Source organism: Stegostoma tigrinum, chromosome 39 (genome assembly GCF_030684315.1).
Source record: "Stegostoma tigrinum isolate sSteTig4 chromosome 39, sSteTig4.hap1, whole genome shotgun sequence".
Lineage (NCBI taxonomy): Eukaryota > Metazoa > Chordata > Chondrichthyes > Orectolobiformes > Stegostomatidae > Stegostoma > Stegostoma tigrinum.
This window is the reverse complement of record NC_081392.1, coordinates 14,999,800-15,022,967: the sequence shown is the minus strand read 5'-3', so window position 1 is coordinate 15,022,967 and position 23,168 is coordinate 14,999,800. Positions and strand designations below refer to the sequence as shown.

Below are 23,168 nucleotides of genomic sequence, written 5' to 3'. Positions count from 1 at the left end.
GAGTGCCACCACCTCCCCAACCACACTTTAAGGGCAGCAATCGGGATAAAAAGTCCTGACACTACCCCCACCCCGAATGCTCATCGTTGGCCCTGAGTCTAATTGCTGGCTTGTAATGAGAACAGGCTGGGAGTGTGGTTTACTCAAGAGTTTATGAAGCCTCCTTCAGGTGCACTTTTCCAGCGTTTTCCCCGGTCATTTCTTTCTCCCTTTTCTTTCAGCAATCTAGCCCAGAGAACGCAAGTTGCAACGTGTTATTCACGTTGCTCGGATCGGGGCTTGGGGTGTGCCCGACACCGGTACAAACATCCCACTTCGAAACAGCAGTCTCCCGCTGGCACCGCCGTGGAGTCTCCCGCTGGCACCGCCGTGGTAAATCTCAGAGTGCAACACATATGGAGACAGAGAGAAAGAGGTAGAGACAGAGAGAGAGAGATAGAGAGAGAGAAAGAGATAGAGACAGAGAGAAGGAAAGATATAGAGACAGAGAGAGAAAGAGATAGAGACAGAGAGGAAGAGATAGAGAGAGAGAAAGAGATAGAGACAGAGAGACAGAGAGAGACAGAGAGAGACAGAGAGAGACAGAGAGAGACAGAGAGAGACAGAGAGAGACAGAGAGAGACAGAGAGAGAGAGAGAGAGAGAGAGAGAGAGAGAGAGAAAGAAAGAGGGAGCGAGAAAGAGAGAGAGAGAGATAGAGAAAGAGATAGAGGCAGAGAGAGATAGAGACAGAGAGAGAAAGAGATAAAGACAGAGAGGAAGAGATAGAGAGAGAGAAAGAGATAGAGACAGAGAGACAGAGAGACAGAGAGACAGAGAGACAGAGAGACAGAGAGACAGAGAGACAGAGAGACAGAGAGACAGAGAGACAGAGAGACAGAGAGAGAGAAAGAAAGAGGGAGCGAGAAAGAGAGAGAGAGAGAGAGAGAGAGATAGAGAAAGAGATAGAGGCAGAGAGAGATAGAGACAGAGAGAGAAAGAGATAAAGACAGAGAGGAAGAGATAGAGAGAGAGAAAGAGATAGAGACAGAGAGACAGAGAGACAGAGAGACAGAGAGACAGAGAGACAGAGAGACAGAGAGACAGAGAGACAGAGAGACAGAGAAAGAAAGAGGGAGCGAGAAAGAGAGAGAGAGAGAGAGAGATAGAGAAAGAGATAGAGGCAGAGAGAGATAGAGACAGAGAGAGAGAGAAAGATATAGAGATAGAGATAGACATAGAGAGAGAGAAAGAGAGGAGCAAGAAAGAGAGACAGAGACAGAGACAGAGACAGAGACAGAGAGGAAGAGACAGAGAGGAAGAGACAGAGAGGAAGAGACAGAGAGGAAGAGACAGAGAGGAAGAGACAGAGAGGAAGAGACAGAGAGGAAGAGACAGAGAGGAAGAGATAGAGACAGAGAGGAAGAGATAGAGACAGAGAGGAAGAGATAGAGAGAGAGAGAGAGAAAGAGAAAGAGAAAGAGATAGAGAGAGAGAGAGAGAGAGAGAAAGAGGGAGCGAGAAAGAGAGAGAGATAGAGACAGAGAGAGAAAGAGATAGAGACAGAGAGAGAGAGAGAGAGAGAGAAAGAAAGAGGGAGCGAGAAAGCGAGAGAGAGATAGAGAGAGAGACAGAGAGAGAGATAGAGAGAGAGTCAGAGAGAGAGCGAGAAAGAGATAGAGACAGAGAGGAAGAGATAGAGAGAGAGAAAGATAGAGAGAGAGATAGAGACAGAGAGAGAAATAGAGAGAGAGAGAGAGAAAGAGAGAGAGAGACACACAGAGAGGAAGAGATAGAGACAGAGAGATAGAGACAGACAGAAAGAGAGAGATAGAGACAGAGAGAGAAAGAGGTAAAGACAGAGAGAGAGATAGAGACAGAGAAGGAGAGAGAGTGAGATAGAGAGAGCGAGATAGAGACAGAGACAAAGAGGTAGAGAAAGAGAGAGAGAAAGAAAGAAAGAGAGAGAAAGAAAAAGAAATAGAGAGAGAGCGAGAGTGAGGATGTGTGAGCAAAACAGGTCAAGGACAGGGGAGGCAAGGAAGGGAGTGGGAGAAGGAGGGAGTGGGATACAGAGGAGTGAGGAATCGCGTGAGTGAAAAAGAGACAGAAGTCATAGAATTGTGGGAGAGAGCACACAGAAGGGTGATTGTGGAAGGGAGAATGCACAGGGCAAGTGTGAGAGATAGCGAGAGAGTGAGAGAGAAAGGTGCGGGGGGAGGGAAAGAGAGGAAAAGTACAAGTCGGAAACAGTGAGATGTTGGGAGTGACAGGTTTGTACTTTCACACAGACGGCCAAATTACTCACTGAGTGGAAAGGTCAAGTTTTGTTCTTTAATCAGACGCAGGATCTCGCTTTGGTTTCCAGTAGCCAGCTCCAGATACGGAGGATTGCAGAACTGATGACCTACAGTGTAGAAAGTCCATTTTTTAGAAAAAAGGGAAACGAGACTCTGAAATGAGGATCTGAACAGGAATGGGCTGGCAATTAACCCAGCTTGAATCGCTGTGAATGCAGAGGGCCGCACGTTTCACAGGGAGAGGTGTATCAGAGATACTAAAACCAAGATAGCGAGCAGGTAGCCAAACCCCTGTAAGGTAGAATTACTGTCCTGGGACAATGTATACCGGAGGAGAGGGGTGCAAATGCCTCATTATTGCTGCAGCTAATGATACACGGAAGAAATAAGAACATAACCCAAGAATTTAAATGTCACAGAATTGATGTGGAGCAAAGAGGAGGCCATTTGGCCCATCTTGTCTGCACCAGCTCCCTTCAGGAGCACCATGCTTACAGCCAATTACCCCAGGACCCGGCACACTGTTGCTACTCAACAAACTGTCCAATGCCCCATTTAATGTTTCAATTGAACCTCCCCCTGTAGCATTCCCAGGCCCTAATGCCTCCAAAGACATGTTTTTCTCCCCTCTCACCTCATACTTGCTGCTTTTCCAGATATCTCCCCAACAACCATCTGTGCCCTTCCCTTGTTTTACAACTTTCTCCCCTATTACTCTATGCAGCCCCTTCATGGTTTCGAAAACTTCTATCAAGCCTCCGCTTAGCCCTCTCCTGTCCATCTTCCTAACGGAGGTTTCTCATCAGTGGAAGTCGTCTCACTGACCTCTTCCTCTCTCTTTTATTGTTTCTGATTTACAGCATCTGCAGTTCTTTTGGTTTTCATTCTGGCAGACCGCTTCTGCGTTAAAACCTCTCTTCAAAAACAAAATAACGGGAAAAAATAACTTCGAGTATCGTCATTTAATTCACTGTCTTTTTACTCATCACTGAATGTTTGTTCTATCTCTGTCCTGTGCTTTTTAGTGACTTCTGTGCTTTCATACCCAGGTCTCTCTGCTCCTAAACACCCTGCAGGGTCATGCCCTTTGTTTCAGATTGTATTGTCTCGTTCTTTCGCCCAAAGTGCATCACCTCACACTTCTTCCTCATCTGCCACCTGTCGGCCCTCCATCAACGTGCCAATGTTCTTCTGGACCACCGTCCTCGCAGTTGACAACTTTTCAAAGCTGTGGGATGGTGGCCATTTTGTACCAGCAAACCCCAGCCCCCCACAACCCCTCCTCAACAAAATGACCGCTAGGTTGGCATGAAATTTTGGCACCAGGAAGTGATCGCTCTCCAAAAGGAACAACAAATCTCAGACACACACACACACACACACCCCACCCTCTGGCCAGCGTAAGAAGGTGAGATCTTTAATTCTAAGAAACTGTGACAAAGCTGCATCTCAACTCACACCCTGGAAGCCATGAACCGATGGTGTCCGATAACTGTGTGCGTGTGCGTGTGCGTGTGCGTGTGCGTGTGCGTGTGCGGGGTGGGGTAGAAACCAACCTTGGTCCAGGGACTGCAGCTCCCGAATAAGTTTGTAGGATTGAAAACGATCTGACAACCTTCGCATCGCCGGCAAGGGATCTAACAAGATCGTTTGGGGATGGGCTTCTACATAATCCTGTAATGAAGGGGCTCAATTAAAAAAAAGGACAGTTGTTGCATTTCTAGAGCGACTGTCAGAACCTTTCATAAACCCTGAAGTGCTTCACAGACAAATAGAGCGAAGTGTCTGTTATAATACAGGAAACATGGCAGCCATTTGCTCACAGCAAGATCCCATTCCCAACAGTCATTTATTAACGACCAGATCGTTTTATTCTAAGGGCTTGTGGAGGTAGTTTCAGGAAGAAACTGACCCCCATCTAAACCAGACAGGCAAAACTAAAGTTACCATAACCCTCCCAGGCCATAGGCCTGCTCTCTAATGAAGTAGAGGGATGATGGTGTTGGGGGGGGAGGTGTGATTTAACCGGAGAGTCACCACATCTCAGGCAAGGGAAGGGGGCAGAATCATTCACGGTAACCTCACCTGGTGAGGGAATTGCCACTGTTGGCGTTGCAAACCAGACATCCAACCAGCTGAGCTAACCAAACTCCACTTGGAGTCATAGAGTCATACAGCACAGAAACAGACCTCTTGGCCCAATCCATCCATCCTGGCCAGATATCCTAAATTAGTCTGGTCCCATTTGCCAGCATTTGGCCCATATCCCTCTAAACACTTCCTATTCATGTCCCCATCCAGATGCCTTTTAAATGCTGTAATTGTACCAGCCTCCACCACTTCCTCTGGCAGCTCATTCCATACACGCACCACCCTCTGTGTGAAATAGTTTCCCCTAGTTCCCTTTTAAATCTTTCCCCTCTCGTCTTAAACCTATCCCCTCTAGTTTTGGACTCCCCCACCCTGGGGAAAAAACCTTGTCTATTCACACTCTCCATGCCCCTCATGATTTATAAACGACGCTCCAGGGAAAATAGCCCCAGCCTATTCAGCCTCTCCCTATAGCTCAAACCCTCCAATCCTGGCAACATTCTTGTAAATCTTTTCTGAGCCCTTTCAAGTTAAACAACATACTTCCCATAGAAGGGAGACCAGAGCTGAACGCTGCTTTTCAAAACTGGCTGATCCAATGTCCTGTACAGCTGCAACATGACCCTCCCAACTCCGACACTCAATGCACTGACCAATAAAGGCAAGCGTAGCAAACACCTTCCTCACCAGCCTGTCTACCTAGGACCCCATCTTTGAGGTACTATCAACCTGCACTCCAAAGTCTCATCATTTGGTCACAGGAGGTGACGATCTAGTGGTATTATCATTGGACTGTTAATCCAGAAACCCAAGTAATATCTGGAGACCTGGGTTCAAAGTCCGATGGTGGAATTTGGATTCTATAAATAACTGGTTGAATGATGATCATGGATCCATTGTTGTGGAAAACCCCATTTGGTTCATCAATAGGTGAGCAAACTGCCATCCTTACATGGACTGGGTCTACATGTGACTCCAGGCCAAAAGAGATGTGGGTGACTCTTAACTGTCCTCTAGGCAATTAGGGATGGGCAATAAATGCTGAACTGGGCAACAATCCCTCTCCACCCACAAATGAATTAAAGAAAATCGTCCCAGAACCTTAATGCTAAGTTTATAAGTCCTGCCCTTTGGAATAGTGAGGACTGAGGGTAGCAGAGGGCAAAGGGGCAGTTTTAGTGAAAGGGGAGATCTTTATGGGTGGGGAGGGAAGAGCTTGGGGCAAACAGAGAGCTATTTCAAACGGCTGGCATGGGCGCGACATGCAAAGTGGTTTCCGTCTGCGCTGTCACTCTGGCACTAGGGTCGGCAGTACCTGAAATTTCTGGACAAGCTGCTGGGACTGGGCATCGTTCTGATCAGCGTCTCGCATCAAGTCTGAAAGTTTGTGAATGATCAGATCGAAAGGTCCCTGGTCTTCAATCGATTGTGTCAGATCGATCTGCAAATCAACAAGGTAGGGGGGGGATGGGGGGAGAAACAAGATAAAACCATAATGCTAGCGAGTTTTGAGAAGATTTGTAGCTCAGGTTGAGGTTCTGGATGTGAGTTTGCTCGCTGAGCTGGAAGGTTCATTTTCAGACATTGACAACAAGCACATTGATGTGGAGCCCATCTACCACTCTCTGAGAAAAAAAAGGAAATGACATCACCAATGCAGGAAATGACATCACCAACCCAAGGAAACCTAAACACACAAATAGAAAGCGGGACAGAACACCAGCGCTTCACCGGAGGCTCACTGACGATGTTACCTAGAATGGTGATGAAACGTCTGATAACGAACCTTCCAGCTCACGAGCAAACTCACATCCATAAAACCAAAATATCAAAATCCGTCTACAAAAGCCTCATCTAAATCAGACCCCATTGGGGAATAACTGTCACCAAGGGAATGGGGTTTCCATGGACGCATCTCAATATGTTTCCCCACCTTTCATAACTGCTAACTCTCTTTAAAAACCCCAAATTGGGCGGGGACGTTGAGGGGACCAATCGTTTCAGGGACCCAGAGACCACTCCAGCTGTGAGAGAATATAAACCGTGTAGTCTGACAGAAAACAGAAACTCGGTAAGTCTGGCACCATTCGGTGCAGAAGGAGAGAAAGAGAGAAACAGAAAAGTCAACGTGTGTCTCTCCCTCAGAATGTGGGGCACGGCTGAGCCTGGAGATGGGCGATCTTCCCCCTTGACCATGGCATAATCTCTTTCGGCCAGGAGGCCTTGACCATGTCACGTGGATCGCATGTCATGTGTAGGCCCAGAACGAGTGAAGACGGCAGATACTTCACTCCCCCCACCTCCAAAGGGGCATTAAGTGAACCAGATGGGTTTTTTTTACCAACAATCCACTAATTATATTGTCACCATTACTGAATTTAGAGTTGTGGGTCTAATTGTTATGATTATCATTATAGAGCCATAGAGTTATATACTGGGAAACAGGCCCTTCGGTCCAACTTGTCCATGCTGACCAGCTATGCTGAATAAATTGAGTCCCATTTACCAACATTTAGCCCATATCCCTCCAAACCCTTCCTATTCATATACCCACCAGATGTCTTTTACATGTTATAATCGCACCAGCCTCCACCACTTCCTCTGGCAGCTCATTCCATACACGCACCACCCTCTGCATGAAAAAGTTGCCCCTTAGGTCCCTTTTAAATCTTTCCCCTCTCACCTTAAACCTATGCCCCTCTAGTTTTGGACTCCCCTGCCCTGGGGAAAAGACCTTGTCTGTTCACCCTATCCATGCCCCTCATGAGTTTATAAACCTCTGTAAGGTCACCCCTCAGCCTCCGAATCTCCAGGAAAAATAGCCCCAGCCTATTCAGCCTCTCCCTGTAGGTCAAACTCTCCAACAATCACTAAAGAAGGGTTAGAATCAGAGAGGCTTGCTGGGCCGAAGGGCCAGTTCTTGTGCCGTGTTGGGTTGCATGATGACTTGAAGCCACTGGCAGTCGTCAGGGAAAAAAACCCCACCTTTTAGGAAAGAAATCTGCCCCTTTTACCCAGTCTGGCCTACATATGACTCCAGACCCACAGCAATGTGGTTGACTCTTAACTGCTCTCTGGGCAATGAGGGATGGGGCAATAGATGCTGGTCCGGCCAGTGATGCCCTTATCCAGTGAATGAATTAAAAACATTCCAGATTTACTTAATTAAATAATTACAAATTCCCTTTGCAGCTGTGGTGGGATTTGAACTCACATCCCCAGAGGATTTCAGTTCTCTCTTACACTTGTCAAGTTTTTCCAATAATGATCACATTATTGCATTCCTATCTTATCCCCTGAATAAATCTGTAGAGACACTGTCATTACTAATGAAAAACCTCACTTCGAAATACTGAGAAGGCATTGTGTGTCAGTTGTTTGGATAAATCATTATTTCTATGTTCTTGTATGAATCACTCATTCTAGCCTAGCGTTGTGGTTCCAGAAACTACTCGGTTACATCTCAGAATCATACAGTTGGCATCAAACCAGCCCGATTAATCATTGCCGCTTGGGAAAGAGTATTCATCACGGGAGGCTTCCCTGTGTCCTGTCCCCCATCCCCAAAACACACCCCCACCACAATCTCAGCACAGCCGTCCCCCACCCTCTGTCACCCTGTAATAATCACCAGAGAGAGATGACAGGGGTGGGGATGTTGGTTGTTGCATGAAATAGACAGAGATAGACGGAGCAGGAAAGGCGAGGGAGGGAGAGGGAGCGGGAAAGGCGAGGGAGGGAGGGAGAGGGAGCGGGAAAGTGAGGGAGGGAGGGAGAAGGAGCAGGAAAGGCGAGGGAGGGAGGGAGAGGGAGCGAGAAAGGCGAGGGAGGGAATGGGAGAGGGAACAGGAAAGGTGAGGGAGGGGGAAGGGGGAGTGGGAAAGGCGACGGAGGGAGAGGGGGAGCGGGAAAGGCGAGGGAGGGAGAGGGGGAGCGGGAAAGGCGAGGGAGGGAGGGAGAGGGAGCCAGAAAGTGAGGGAGGGAGGGAGGGAGGGAGAGGGAGCAGGAAAGGCGAGGGAAGGAGGGAGAGGGAGCGGGAAAGGCGAGGGAAGGAGGGGGAGCGGAGGTGGGAAAGGTGAGGGAGGAAGTAATGATGGAGAAAGAGGGAGACAGAAAGATAAGAGTGGGAGAAAAAACCGAGAGAGATGGGTATGGATATGAAGGGACTGTTTTCTGTGGAGACAGTGAGTAAGTTGGGCCTGTTTTCTTTGGGGTTTAAAAGAATGAGAGGTGATCTTATTGAAACAGACAAGATTTCTTTGGAGCCTTGACAGGTTGGGCGCGGAGGGACTGTTTCTCCCCTGTGGAGAGTCCAAGACCAGAGGGACAGTATCTCAGAGTAAGCGATTGCCCGCTGAAGACAGAGATGAGGTGGAATTTCCTCTCTCCGTGCGGAATGAATCTGGGGAGTTCGTTATCAAGGAGGGCTGTTATTGAGCATTATTCAAGGCTGAGACAGAGAGGTTTTTAATCAAAGAGGGAATCAATGGAAGACAAACTGGATTTGAGGATCATCAAATCAACCACAATCTGGTTGACACAGCAGACTTGATGGACTGAATGGCCTCCTCCTGCTCTTCTGTCTTATAGAAAGATGAGAGAGAGAGAGACAGAAAGATGGAAGGGGGTGGTTTTGAAAGAAGGGGGAAAGGGGAAGATTCTAGGAGGACGACAGAGATGAAGGGAGCAGCGGCGTCATACTGGAGCAGCAACTGTTACAAATCTCCATAGCACCTTGTGAAACACATCAGGATGCCCCAGGGCTTGTGGAAGGGGCACTGGAGTGGAAAGGTGCTTCTCTGGGGTCAGCTCAAGGACCTGTGCGAGGGCTTTCGACGTCAGGAGTGAAGAGGCTCAGAGAAGCTGCAGGAGACGTGGAGAGGGCTGACTAACAGCTTCTCCTGGCAGGGACAATGAGACACCACTTGCTTCTGTGGGCCTCCTGACCGATCCTCTGAGCTCTGTGAGTGACACCAGCACAATAGCTGGACAGAGGGAGAACTGAACCGCACAATACACAGCACTCTCTTGGACATCAGGCCCACAGAGGGAGAGAGTAGGGGGGGGAGGGGGGTGCGGGTTGCTTGACAGAGTCAGCCTTGTGAAGGCGGGGGTGTGGGTGAACGGTTCTAGAGAAGAACACAGAACGGTTTCAAAATATAGACTCTACATCTTTAAGAGATCGTGAGGAACTGTCCACTCGCAAGGTCCTCAGTCTTTCGTTTTCTCTCCCCCAGACACCTGCGGAGGCTGGGATATTAAAATTTATCCAAGTTAGGCAGGTTCTTAATAAAAATAAAACCGAAAGAGCTGCAGACGCTGTGAATCAGGAACAAAGATGGAAGTTGCTGGAAAAGCTCAGCAGGTCTGGCAGCATCTGTGAAGACGAGAAAATAATTCGGAGGCAACGTTTCGGTCCGGTGATCCTTCCTCAGAACTCTGACAGAAGTTAGACAGGTTCTTAGTTTGTAGAATTATGATGGATAGATAATCCTTACTGTGTGTTAGGGGGAAAGGCATTGCCCTCGTAGTTACACCATCATGGGATCTGCTCCATACACATAGGTTCAAATGGCATTCCCAGCTGGTACCCAACTCACCCTTTGTCCTCGAAAATGACACACAGCAATCTCAAAACTAGACGGGCCAATTTTTCAAGCCAAGCTCCCTTCCCCAGCAACCCCCCCGCACCCCCCCAAAATCCCACTCCCTGGGAGGGCCATGTGTAAGGTCTTCCATGACCAGAAACCAATTACTAGGGGTCATGAGTTCAAAGTGAGAGGAGGAAAGTTCTTTACACAGAGGGTGGTGGGTGCCTGGAGCACGTTGTCAGCAGAGGTGGTAGACGCAGACACATTAGTGTCTTTTAAGATATATTTGGACAGGTACATGGATGGGCAGGGAGCAAATGGACACAGACCATTAGAAAATAGATGACAGGTTAGACAGTGGATCTTGATCGGCGCAGGCTTGGAGGGCCGAAGGGCCTGTTCCTGTGCTGTAGATTTCTTTGTCTCAGTGCAATGCTACTGGGACATTGGATCCAATTCCCTCTAGGAAGGACGTGCTGATAGGATGAAGTGTGGAGATAGAGAGAGAGAACAAGGAGATTCACATGTCGCTGAACCACATTCTGCTCCCATGCTGCAAGCACCTCGTTACATTCCGAACGCCCTTTCCCGGGATTAGCAGCGCAGACAAGATCCCCATCTCTGTCCCCCCTGAGCGCACACACAATCCTGAACATAAGGGGTTCGAACTGGGCAGAAAGACGGTCAATGCTAAAACGCAAACAGGAAGCACTGGGAACACTGAGCAGGACAAAAATCCAAACAGGAAGCACTGGGAACACTGAGCAGGACAAAAATCCAAACAGGAAGCACTGGGAACACTGAGCAGGACAAAAATCCAAACAGGAAGCACTGGGAACACGGAAAAAGACAGGCAGCAACTGCAGGGAGAGGGAATGCCGAGATATTTCAGCCCAATAGCTCTTTGTCAGAAACTAAAATAAATAAAATGAGAGGTCATCACATGAAACAAGGATGTGATCTTTTACCATCTCTCCAACAACAATGAGACGCTGCAAATCTTGTGGTTCTGCCAACATTTTCTATTCTTCATTTCAAACTGGAAACAGGGTTTGTGAACATTTCTAACACACAACGATCTGAATCTAGGCAATAAGCCGAGCCTCAGAGTAGGAGAAAAGGCTCTGCCATTTTTAAAAGGACAGTGATCCAATCCTTTATGGCCTCCAACGTCATGGCCAGCACAGGCATGGGAACCGCAGCTCCTGCAAGCTGAGCCACTCACCAACCTGACTTGGAAATATGCCTGCACTTCATTCAATCCAGTCTATTGTATCCACTCTTCACAATGTGGTCTCCTCTACATCACAACATAGACCTGTACAGCACAGAAACAGACCCTTCGGCCCACAATGTTGAGCCAAACATGATGCCAAATTAAACTAACCCCTTCTGCCTGCCCTTGGTTCATATCCCCCCCATTCCTTGCATATTCATGCGCACATCTAAAGGTCTTTGAAAGACCCCTGTTGTATCGACCATTAATCCTGGCAGGGTTTAACTCCTACCCCTCTGTGTAAAAAGCGTGTCCTCACATCTCCTTTGAAAGTTTCCCCTTTCACTGTAAATACACACCCTTTAGTTTCAGGCAGTTCAGCTCTGGGAAAAAAGATTCTGACCATCAACCCTATGTATGCATCTCATACTTTTATACAGGCTTCTATTTAGTCCTCCCCCAGCCTCCGCTGCTCCAGAGAAAATGACTCAAGCTTTTCCAGCCTCTCCTTACAGCTCAATCTCTCTAATCCAGGCAGCATCTTGGTAAACGTCTTCTGCACCCCCTTCCTGGAACCTCCACATCCTTTTTGTAATGAGGCGACCAGACTGAGGAGACAAAGCATAGACTGGGTGGTACCTTCGCAGTGCCGCCCTCATTCTGCCCACACACAAAAAAAAATGGCCCTGAGCTTCCAGATGCCTGCCACTCAACACAGCACTGTGATCCCTGGCCAGCATCTCTTGCTGCGGGGTTCCAGCAAAGCTCAGCACAAGCTGGAAGAACAGCACCTCATTTTCCCCCTGGAGCCCTGCAGCCCTCCGGACTCAATATCGAGTTCGGTAACTTGAAACCTTATTAAACTGCGCACCCACAGTGCTGTGATAGCGCATCACTTTCAGCTCAGTCTACCCATTCTCTCCACTCAACTCTCATTATCACTGCTTCAGTTTCTCTTCTGTCCTGGCTAACCGTAATCCCCTCGTCCTCCTGACTTTTTCCATTACTCTGGGCTCCAACTGGGTTCTCCATTCCATCCTTAAGGTCATTTTGGGTCATCCCATAGCAGGTGGACAGCAGCAATTCAAGAAAGCACCTTCTCTAGGGACAGGTGATAAATGCCGGCCCAGACAGCAATGCCCATGCCTCGCAAATGAATTTAAATTAAAAAATTCTCCATCTATCCACACATCCCTCCCGCAACCTGTGGACCTCCCTCCAGCCCTCAATCTGGTCTTTCGTGCTTTTTCCCAGCTGCTGGGATTCCAAGCCTCGCGGATGCTGCCAGACCTGCTGAGTTTCGTCAGCGATTTCCGTTCTTGTTGGAAATTTCCTGCAGCGTCAAAGTCCTGGAAATGCCACCCCTCCCCAATGCCCTCCTGGCAGCTCACTACTGCCTTTCACAAGACAATAAATATTGACAGTGATACCCATATCCATGAACAAATTTAACACATTTATGAGAGTAAATCTTCCCCATGGAAATTATCCGCACCCCTCACACAGCGTCACCAGTGGACATGAAGGGGGTAGAAACAAGCCATGACTTACCTGCACAACCTCAATTCCTCTTGCCCTAAAGAACAGAAGATAAATCAGTGTTAAAATGCTGGTCACTTTCTCAAGACTGATTTAATCTGTATCATCCCCCTCTTCCACTCGATCATTCAGGGAAGGTGTGGGGCACTGATAACGTCATAGATTGGTGTTGGCTGCCCATCTCTAATTGCCCCTTGGCACCGGCTCGGCCTTTTGAGAGGGCAGGTAAGAGTTAAACCCGTAGCGGTGGGCCTGGAGTCACGTATAGGGCTAGACCAGGGAAGGGTGGCAGATTTCCTTCGCTTAAGGGGCATTGATGCACTAGATGAATTTTTAACAACAATTGGTACTTGCCATTTGCCATAAAGTTTTACATCACGGAAACAGGCCCTTCAGCCCATCGTGTCTACGCATCTCCCAGCTCTCGGCCTATAACCGTGCGCACTGAGGTATTTCAAATGCATCATCTAAAAACTTCTTGAGGGTTCCTGTCTCTACCACCTTTTTAAGGCAGTGAGTTCCGGACGCCCACCAGCCTCAGAGTGTAAAATGTTTGCCTCAAATCCAACCCTCTGCTAACTATTTTCTATCTGTGCCCTGTAGTTACTGATGACCCTATCATGGGCGGGGGGGGGGGGGGGAATAGTTTCTCCCTATCTATGCCCCTCAGAACTTTGTGAGTCACTAACAGATCCGCACTCCCTGAGGTTGTAGTAATGTCGGGAGGAGGTTACAAAGATGGGGAGGGGAGTGGAATGAGACCGCAGAGGGAGAGCTCTAGAAAACAAAACCAGGATTGCTCCACTCCAGGAGTTTGAGCACAGCGATCAGATTCGCCACAGCCTGCAATCACTCCATATTGTACCAAGCTCTAACCAAGTGGGGGGGGTTTGTCAAAGGAATTCATTGGCAGGGAATTGAACTCCCCCAACAGCGAGCTCTATAACATCATAATCTCTCAGCAAACACACAGAGTGCGTGGGTTGGGAGTTCACGGGAAAAGGAACTGGGATATTCACCCAAGAGAAGGCTCAGCTAAAAGGTTGAGACAGAGTGGGAGGAAATTAATGCAAAGTACAGACACCATACCTGTTAGGACCTGTACTTGTACTCTAGAACCCGTCTCAGTACTGTATTTTTGACATAATAGGTGCATCAATGTTAAATATTCACTACAACATGTAGATATGCTAAATGTGGGCAGTGCTCACTGCATAGCAGTTTGAAACGACTGTGTCAAATTGGATTACCAACTCTGTGAGGAACAATTGAGGAGACTGGGCCTATATTCACTCAGGTTTAAAATAATGAGGAGTGATTGCATTGAAATAAGATAATGACAGGGATTGACTAAGATAGGTGAAGGAAAGATGGTACTTTCTCATAGATAAGAGTTTGGTGTGGAGGGGAATCGAGGTGGGAGAGTTCTAAAACTAATACTAAAATTAAACTAAAAAATTTTAAATTGAAAAATGAGATTAGGAGAAATTCCTTCACCTTGTGGACAGTAAATCTTTAGAATTCTGCACCCCAGAGAGCAGAGGTTTCACCATTGAGTACATTCAAGACCAAGATGGATAGGTTTCGAGAAAATGCTGATATCAAGGGAAAATAGAGTCAAGGTGAAAGATCAGCCATGGTCTAGTCAAATGACAACAGGCTTGAGGGGCTGAATGGCCTGCTCCCATGTGACTCTATGACAGGCAGACAGCACCCTCCAACTCTGTTGGATTTCAATTTTCAAAAAGAACTTTTGTCGCACCTCTCATCTTTGAAGAATTTTATTGCTCTCCATAGCCACCACCCCAATAGAGGAGGCACTGTGCGCACAGCAAGATCCCACAAGAAGCCCCTCTTTATTTGAGAAAGGAAGTGGGGATGGTTAAGCGGGAAGGACCGTTGGTCGGGGGCTCTCCTTCGGGACTGCGAGATATTGTAGACCGAGTGACGAGAAGCAGAGTGAGGAGGAGGAGGAGGGAGCTCTTGGTTTAACATCTCGTCCGAAGGACAGCACCATTGACAGTGCGGCGCTCCTTCCCCACCCCCCCTCCCTACAGCAACTCGACTGGTTCCATTCCCCACCAACAAAAAGAAACTGCAGCTGTTTTGTCGAACGTGGTTTCTCTTTACATCAAGCCATGCCCACTTCATCTAGTCATAACGCCCTGTTCCATTATAATAGCTGTTTCCCCAAGAAACTATGTCAGCTGTAGCACCCCAACCCCAAAATTCACTCTCTCTTCTTAAGCCATTGAACTGGAGTGATATTTTTTGCCAATCCGCTGGGAACACTCCAGAATCTCGGGAATTTTGGAAGTTAATAGCTGCCACGTATAAGAATTCTGGGCAGCTGGGTATTCAATGCATAGAACACAACCTATCCAATTCCTGGATAACAAGGTGTACAGCTGGATGAACACAGCAGGTAAAGCAGCAGGAAAGCTGACGTTTCGAGCCTAGACCCTTCATCAGAAATTATTCCTGGGGATATGTCTGCATTCAGTATCTCTTACCCCTCTTCTTACCTAATTGTATAACCTTTTTTGAATTGGCACCTAAACCTGACCCATTCCTCAGAGTTACTCTCTTCAGGATATCTGATAAATCCAACAACAGCCTTAACCTCTTTGGGATTTTTTTATTCACCCTTGGGTCAGTGTCGCTGGCTGGACCCAACATTTATTGCCCCTCCCTAGTTGCCCCCCTTGAGAAGGTGGGGGTGAGCTGCCTTCTTGATTCACTGCTGTCCATATGCTGTGGGTTGACCCACAATGCCCTTAGGGAGGGAATTCCAGGATTTTGACCCAGCAACAGTGAAGAAATAGTGAGTGGCTTCGATTTGGAATCTCTACAGTGTGGAAGCAGACTACTCGGCCCATCAAGCCCACAATGCCCCTCCAAATAGCATCCCACCTAGACTCACCCATCTATTGTTTTTCTGTAACCCTGCATTTCCCATAGGCTGCACATCCCTGGTGAACACAGGGCACTGTGGGGAAGTTTAGCATGGCCAGTCCCATCCTAACCTGCACATCTTTGGACTGGGGGATGAAACCAGAGCACCCGAGGGAACCCATGCAGACACCGGGAGAACGTGCAAACTCCACATAGACAGTCGCCCGAAGATGGATTCGAACCCTGATCCCTGGCACTGCGAAGCAGCAGAGCTAACCACTGAGCCATTGTGCTGCATGGAGCGGAACTCGCAGGGGCGTGGTGTTCCCATGTATCTGCTGCCCTTGTCCTTCTAGCTGGAAGTGGTCGTGGGTTTGGAAGGTGCTGCCTGAGGATCTTTGGAGAATTTCTGCAGGGCATCTCGCAGAAGGTACACACTGCTGCGACTGAGCGTCGGTGGTAGGGAAAGCAAATTTCATGGCTATGGTGCCAGTCAAATAGGGCTGCTTTGTCCTGGATGGTGTCGAGCTTCTTGCGTGTTGTTGGGGCTGCCCCCATCCAGGGGCAAGTGGGGAGTATTCCCTCCCCCTCCTGACTCGTGCCTTATCGATGGTGGGACTGGCTTTGGTGGGGAGGGAGTTACTCGCTGCAGGATTCCCAGCATCTGACCTGCTCTTGTGGCCGCTGTGCTTATGTGGCTGAGATTGTCCTTCCCAACCTTTCAGTAATTGACCCCACTTGTACTTTCCCAACAATCTGGACGGTGAATGAATCTTGGGTGTGCAAAATAAAAGATTTGCATTTCCATAGCACCTTTCCAAAGCATTTTAAAGCCTGATTAAGTTATTTTGGAAGCGTAGTCATGGTTGGCAAATTGTGCGTGGCAAGCTGCCGGAGACCACAAAAGCTAATGTAGAACCTTTCATGTTACAGAAGTTCTCTGGTGTTGGAAAGCCAAATGGGGCCACAGCTCAGGGCATACTGGAGAAAATGCTGGGAAAAAGAGGTCAGAGAGTGGGAGGGGATGGTGGTGGAGGAATTTGGGGGGGGGGGGGGGGGGGGGGGAGGTGGGAGATGTTTCTGAGTTTGCCCAAGCAGCTGCCAACTGCAGCGTGATTCAAGTCGACGGACGCTGAAGACATTGGAAGAATGCAGAGATGTTGGTGGAGCTAGCAGAGATGTTGGTGGAGAATGCAGAGATAGGGGAGCAACACAGCAGAGCAACCACTTGTTATCTGGAATAATGTGTCACACATTTCTTTCTAAACCACTGAATGTGACTCGGAGGGACTGGAAACAAGGAACAGGGTTTTACAATTGAGATTGCTTCTATATGACTCAATGTAGGTCAGTGGCGTTGAGCAATGCGATAATGATGCTGTTGTACCCATGCAATTCGATCCAGGGCTGGTTCTCGTAAGAAGCACACTACGCTTCCTGCAAGGTCAAAACTAAGGCGCAAGACTCAGAGTTGCGCAGTGTACTCTAGGCGTGGTCTCAACTGGACTTTGCACAGCTATAGCCTGACTTCTGATCTTTTGCATTCTTGTCGTCTAGTTATTTTTAAACCAACCTGTTCAGAGATGGTATTACTTCCTTTGGCAGCAGATGGGACCGGAACCTCTGTCTCCTGCTCCAGAGGTTGGGACACTACCACTATGCTACAAGAGACATCCCATTCTAATTCTCTAGATATTTTTAATCATATTGTTCAGGCAAGTTATTACACATTCCCTGGAGCAGGTGGGACTTGAACCTGGGTCTCCAGGCTCACAGATAAGGATGCAACCCTGTGTCGATGCACTATCTATGTCCGATTTGATTACTTGTTCACTACATCTTACTGATCTCAGTCTCAAAAATGTCTTTGAGCCTCCACTTGTCACTATTTAGAGAGTATTTTGATCTGTCTGCTTTAGGTCCAAGGGGACAGAGCAAGGAATTCAACTTGAAAGAGAAAGTGAACATTTGAGTACTGAAATACACAAACAATCTGGAACTTAAGAGAATGAAGAAGATAAGATTTCCCTTTGGCCTGCTATGCTGCTAGATCAAATAGGTCAATGGGCTGGAAACTGGCAGATGAACTTCAAGGTATTGTGTTTTGGTGCAACAAACAAGAGTAGGGCTTATACAGTTAATGGTAGGGCCTTGTGCTGTGCTTTAGAACAGAGGGTCCTAGGGGTTCAGGTACATAATTCTTCGAGGTTTGCGTCACATTTAGACAGGGTGGTAAAAAAGGCATTTGGCACATTTGCCTTCATTGTGCAGCTGTTGGAGGATAGGAATTGGGACGTCATGCTGAGGTTGTACAGGACGTTGGTGAGGCCTCTACTGGAGTGGTGTCTGGTTCTGGTTGCCCATTAATACGAAAGATATTATGAAGCCGGAAAGGGTTCAGAAGAGATTTACCATGATGTTGCCTGGTGTGGAAGGTTTGAGCTAATAAGAGAGGCTGGATAGGCTGGGACTTTTATCACCGGAGCGTAGGAGGGGGAGAGGCGACCTTAGGGAAGTGCATCAATTAATGAGTGTGTAGACAGAGTTGGTAGCAGTTGTCTTTACCCTAGGGTGGAGGATTTCAAGATGAAGGGGCACATTTTTAAAGTGAGAGGAGGGAGATTTTAAAAAAGACTAAAGGGGCAATTTCTTTTTACACAGAGGGTGGTTCGCGTGTGGAATGAACTTCCTGAGGAAGTGGTGGATGTGGGTACAGTTACAACGTTTAAAAGACATTTACATAAGTACATGGATAGGAAAGATTTTGGAGGGATATGGGCCAGGAGCAGGCAGGTGGGACTAGTTTAGTTTGGGATACGGACTGGTTGGACCTCAGGGCCTGTTTCTGTGCAGGGCTGAGAGCAAGGTCTCACAGTCAGAGGTGCTGTTCCTTTTCAAGGTAACATTACATTGGGCTCCATCTCAGGTGGGTGGACAAGTAAAAGATGCAATAGTAGATTTTGAAGAGTATTCTCAGTGGACACCCAATGCTCCTGTGAACATCTTCAAGACCTTGAGCATTTGGTTGCAGATCCATAGAGACCGCATTGGTCACACACAGCATGGAAACACGCCCTTCAGCACAACTCATCGACGCTGACCAAACATTCACTACATCCAATCCCAATCCAGTTTGCAGGCGATGAAGGATGTATAGGAATTGTCAATGGGAGTAGAGGAATCACATGAAGAACTACATGCTGAATGGTTTGGTGCATTGGCTAGGGAAAGAGGTGAAAGGATTCTGGGGCGGCACGGTGGCTCAATGGTTAGCACTGCAGCCTCACAGCGCCAGGGACCCGGGTTCGATTCCCACCTCAGGTGACTGTCTGTGTGGAGTTTGCACATTCTCCTCGTGTCTGCATGGGTTTCCTCCGGGTGCTCCGGTTTCCTCCCACAGTCCAAAGGTGTGCAGCTTAGGTGGATTGGCCATGCTAAATTGCCCATAGTGTTCAGGGGTGTGTGGGTTATAGGGGGATGGGTCTGGGTGGGATGCTTCAAGGGGCAGTGTGGACTTGTTGGGCCGAAGGGCCTGTTTCCACACTGTAGGGAATCTAATCTAATCTAATGAATGGGTAAATTTGGTAATCCACCTGCCTATTAGGAAAATCCCTTCACAGCTTTCAGCAGAGAATTGGATAAATGTCAAAGCAAGATGATGTGTGAGGGAATAGAAAAAGAACTAGAGTGAAGGATATGAAATCCTTGAATGAGTTAAATGCTCTCCCTTCTGAGCTGTGCCATGTAAGAACCCCTTTTTAAAATTTTTTTATTGTGGCACAACTAGCTTTTATTACCCATCCCTAATTGCCCCAGAGAGCAGTTAAGATTCAACCACATCTGGAGTCACATGTCGGCCAGACCAGGTAATGATGGCAGTTTCTTTCCCTGAATGACAGTAGTGAGCCAGATGGGTTTTTGCTGACAATCATTAATTCCAGATTTTTATTGAATTCAAATTCCACCATCTGCTGTGGTGGGATTCAAACTCGGGACCTTAGAACATTAACTAGGTCTTTAGGTTAACATTCCAGAGACAAAACCACTAGGCCATCACCTCTGTCTTTTTGAAGTGGGCTCACTAAAATAGTGGAGGATACAGCAAGAATCTGCCAATTTCATCGAATCCCTATGGAAGGGAAGCAGGCCATTTGGCCCATTGAGTCCATACCGACTCTCCAAGGAGCATTCCCCTAAACACACCTCTACCCCAACCCTGTAACCCTGAATTTCGCATGGCTAATCCATTTAGCCTGCACACTATGGGTAATTTCCCATGGCCAATCCACCCTAACCTGCATGTCTTTAGACTGTGGGAGGAAACCAGAGCACCTGGAGGAAACCCACAGAGACACTGGGAGAATGTGCAAACTCCACACAGACAGTCGCCCGAGGGTGGAATTGAACCTGGGTTCCTGGTGCTGTGAGTCAGCAGCGCTAAGCGCTGACCACTAAGCCACTCTGCCACCCACATTGGTTACAGTGGACCCCTCCTGCAGAAGTATTAAGGATAACAGACATTAAGGATCAGAATCACCTACTCATCCTGAACGGGAACCATATTTAGCTGTTCCTTCACTGCTGCCGGGTCAAAATTCTGAAACAAAATTCTGCCAGCATTGCGGATGTCCCTACATTCATGGACCTACAATGGTGTAACTCACCATCACCCCGAGGGGCAGTTAGGGTTGGGTGATAAATGCTGACCCAGTCAGGGACAGTCACAAAACTATGATGAGCTGTGAGTTGGGGCAAAGACTGAAACTTTGCAAATGCATTTACAACCAATGGGAGTGCCGACTATTAACAACACCGGCCAACTTACACATTCATGAACCTGGTCTATAGATTGTCATTAATTGTTTGACACCATCTGGGCCTCAGGCAGCTGGACTGCTGTATCGAAATGACAAGAAAGACTGACTTATTTCTGAAACAAGGAACTCCCATGCTCTCCCCCCAACACCCCATTGGACAGTGACAATTATGCAATGCAGAGACTCCGGCAAGTTTCCGGTCTCAATGAGGATGTGGCTATCCAAAACAACCCACAGCAAATGTTTGTTTCTTCAGCGTAACATTTATGGTCATAGAGCTGTACAACACAGTAACAGATCCTTCAGCCCAACTCATCCACGCCGGCCAAGTATCCTAAATTAATCCAGTCCCATTTGCCAGCATTTGGCCCATATCCCTCTGAACCCTTCCCATTTATGTACTCATCCAGATGCCTTTTAAATGTTGTAACTGTACCAGCCTCCACCACTTCCTCTGCCAGCTCATTCCATACACGCACCACACTCTGTGTGAAAATGTTGCTCCTTGGGTCCCTCTTAAATCTTACCCCTCTCACTTCAAACCTACATCCACTGGTTTTGGACAACCCCACCCTGGGGAAAAAGGCTGTGGTTTGCCACCCTAACCATGCCCCTCACAATTTTATTAACCTCTGTAATGTCACCCCCTCAGCCTCTGACGCTTCATGGAGAATAGCCCCAGCCTATTCAGCCTTCCCCGATAGCTCAAACCCTCCAAACCCCAGCAATGTCCTTGTAAAGCTTTTCCTCAATTCCTCAAGTTTAACAACATCCTTCCTATAGACCAGAATTACAAGCAGTATTCCAAAAGTGGCCTCACTAATTTCCCATATCGCCACAATGTGGCACCCCAATTCCTAAACTCAATGCACTGACCAATGAAGGTAAGCATACCAACTGCCTTCTGCACCACACTGTCTCTACTTTCAGGGAGCTACGCACCTCTGGGTGTCCTTGTTTAGCAACACAGTCCAGTGCCCCACCATTAAGTACACAACTCCTGCCCTGATTTGCCTTTCCAAAATGTAGCACCTCACATTTATCTATATTAAACTCCATTCTGCCATTCCTCAGCCCATTGGCGCATCTCAATGTCCTGGTGTATTCAGAGGTAATCTACGACACTGTCCACTACATCATCTGCAAACTTACTAACTACACCTCCAATATTCACATCCTAATCATTTATGTAAATGATGAAAAGCAGTGGACCCAGCATCGATCCTTGTGGAACACCACTGGTCACAAGCCTCCAGTCAGAAAAGCAACCCTCTACCACCAGCCTCTGTCTTCTACCTTTGAGCCAATTTTGTATCCATTTGGCTATTTTCCCCTGGGTCCCATATGATCTAACCTTAATAACCAGTCTACCATGCGGAATCTTGTCAAGCATTTTACTGAAGTCAATATAAACAATGTCTACCACTCTACCTTCATCAACCTTCTTTGTTACTTCTTTAAAAATGTCAATCAAGTTAGTGAGACATGCACAAAGCCCTGCCAACTATCTCTGATCAGTCCTTGCCTTTCCAAATACATGTAAATCCTGTACCTCAGAAACCCCTCCAAACAGGCAATTATTTTTATACAGAGGGTGTTTTTCATGTGGAATGAACTTTCAGAGGAAGTTGTGGATGTGGGTAGAGTTACATTTAAAAGATACCTAGATAAGTTCATGAATGGGAAAGGTAGGATTTGAGCCCAGCATAGGCAGGTGGGACTAGTTTAGCTTGGGATTATGCTTGGCATGGACTGGTTGGACTGAAGGGTTGGTTTTCATGCTGTTTGACTCTATAACTTGTTCACCGCTGAAGTAAGGCTAACTGGTCTACAGCCCCCTGTTTATTCCTTACAGCTTTTCTTAAATTACGGTACTACTTTAGGCTTCTAGCACCAGTGGCTATCGCTGATATAAGTATATCAGCAGGGGGCCCAGCCAACACCTGCCTAACTTTGCACAAAGTTCTGGGAAGCATCTGATCAGGTCCCAGGGAATTTATCTACCTAAATGCATTTTAGGACCTCCAGCACCTCTTCTTCTGTAATTTGGACACTTTTCAAGACATTAGTATTTATTTCCAGAAGTTCTCTAGACTCTATGTCCTTCTCCACTGTAAATACTGACGCAAAATACTCATGCAGTATCTCACCCACCTTCTGCAGTTCAACACATGTTGATCCTTAAGGGCCCCTACACTCACAGGAGTACCCTTTTGTCCTTAATGTGTTGGAAGAATCTCTTTGGCAAATGGAGTTATGGAGATCCAAAGTTATCACATGTCCCCCTTTTGTCCTCATAATTTCCCTCTTAAGTATACTCCTACTGATCTTATACTCCTCTAGGGATTCACTCGATCCCAGCTATCAGTGCCTGCCATATGCCTCCTTCTTTTCCTTCACCACAGCATCAATTTCTCTAGTCATCTCGTATCCCCCACACCTGCCATTCTGCCCCTCACACTAACAGGAACATACTGTCTTCTAAACTCTCATTATCTCATTTTTAAAAGCCTCCCACTTCCCGCCTGTCTCTTTACCTGTGAATAGCCCTTCGCATCAACTTTTGAAAATTCCTGTCTAACACCATCAAAATCAGCCTTATTTACAATTCAGAACTTTAACTTTGTGATCAGTTCTGTCCTTTCTTGGAACTATTTTAAAACTAACACAATTATGATTACTCCCCTCAGTCAATTGCCCTGCCTTACTTCCCAACAGTAGGCCAGGTTTTTCTCCTTCTC

At 47.3% G+C, this 23,168-nt stretch overlaps 1 protein-coding gene across 1 annotated transcript in view; it reads right to left on the bottom strand.

The window, feature by feature from the left end:
- Positions 1 to 23,168, bottom strand: part of LOC125447774 (inositol-tetrakisphosphate 1-kinase-like) — a 61,210-nt gene that overhangs the window by 30,074 nt on the left and 7,968 nt on the right. Inside the window, exons 2-5 of the mRNA XM_048522473.2 lie at positions 12,728 to 12,752; positions 5,685 to 5,810; positions 3,835 to 3,952; positions 2,287 to 2,385 (exon numbers count right to left, since the gene is read on the bottom strand). Coding sequence (XP_048378430.1) covers positions 2,287 to 2,385; positions 3,835 to 3,952; positions 5,685 to 5,810; positions 12,728 to 12,752 — 368 coding nt within the window. The remainder of the gene's footprint in view (positions 1 to 2,286; positions 2,386 to 3,834; positions 3,953 to 5,684; positions 5,811 to 12,727; positions 12,753 to 23,168) is intronic.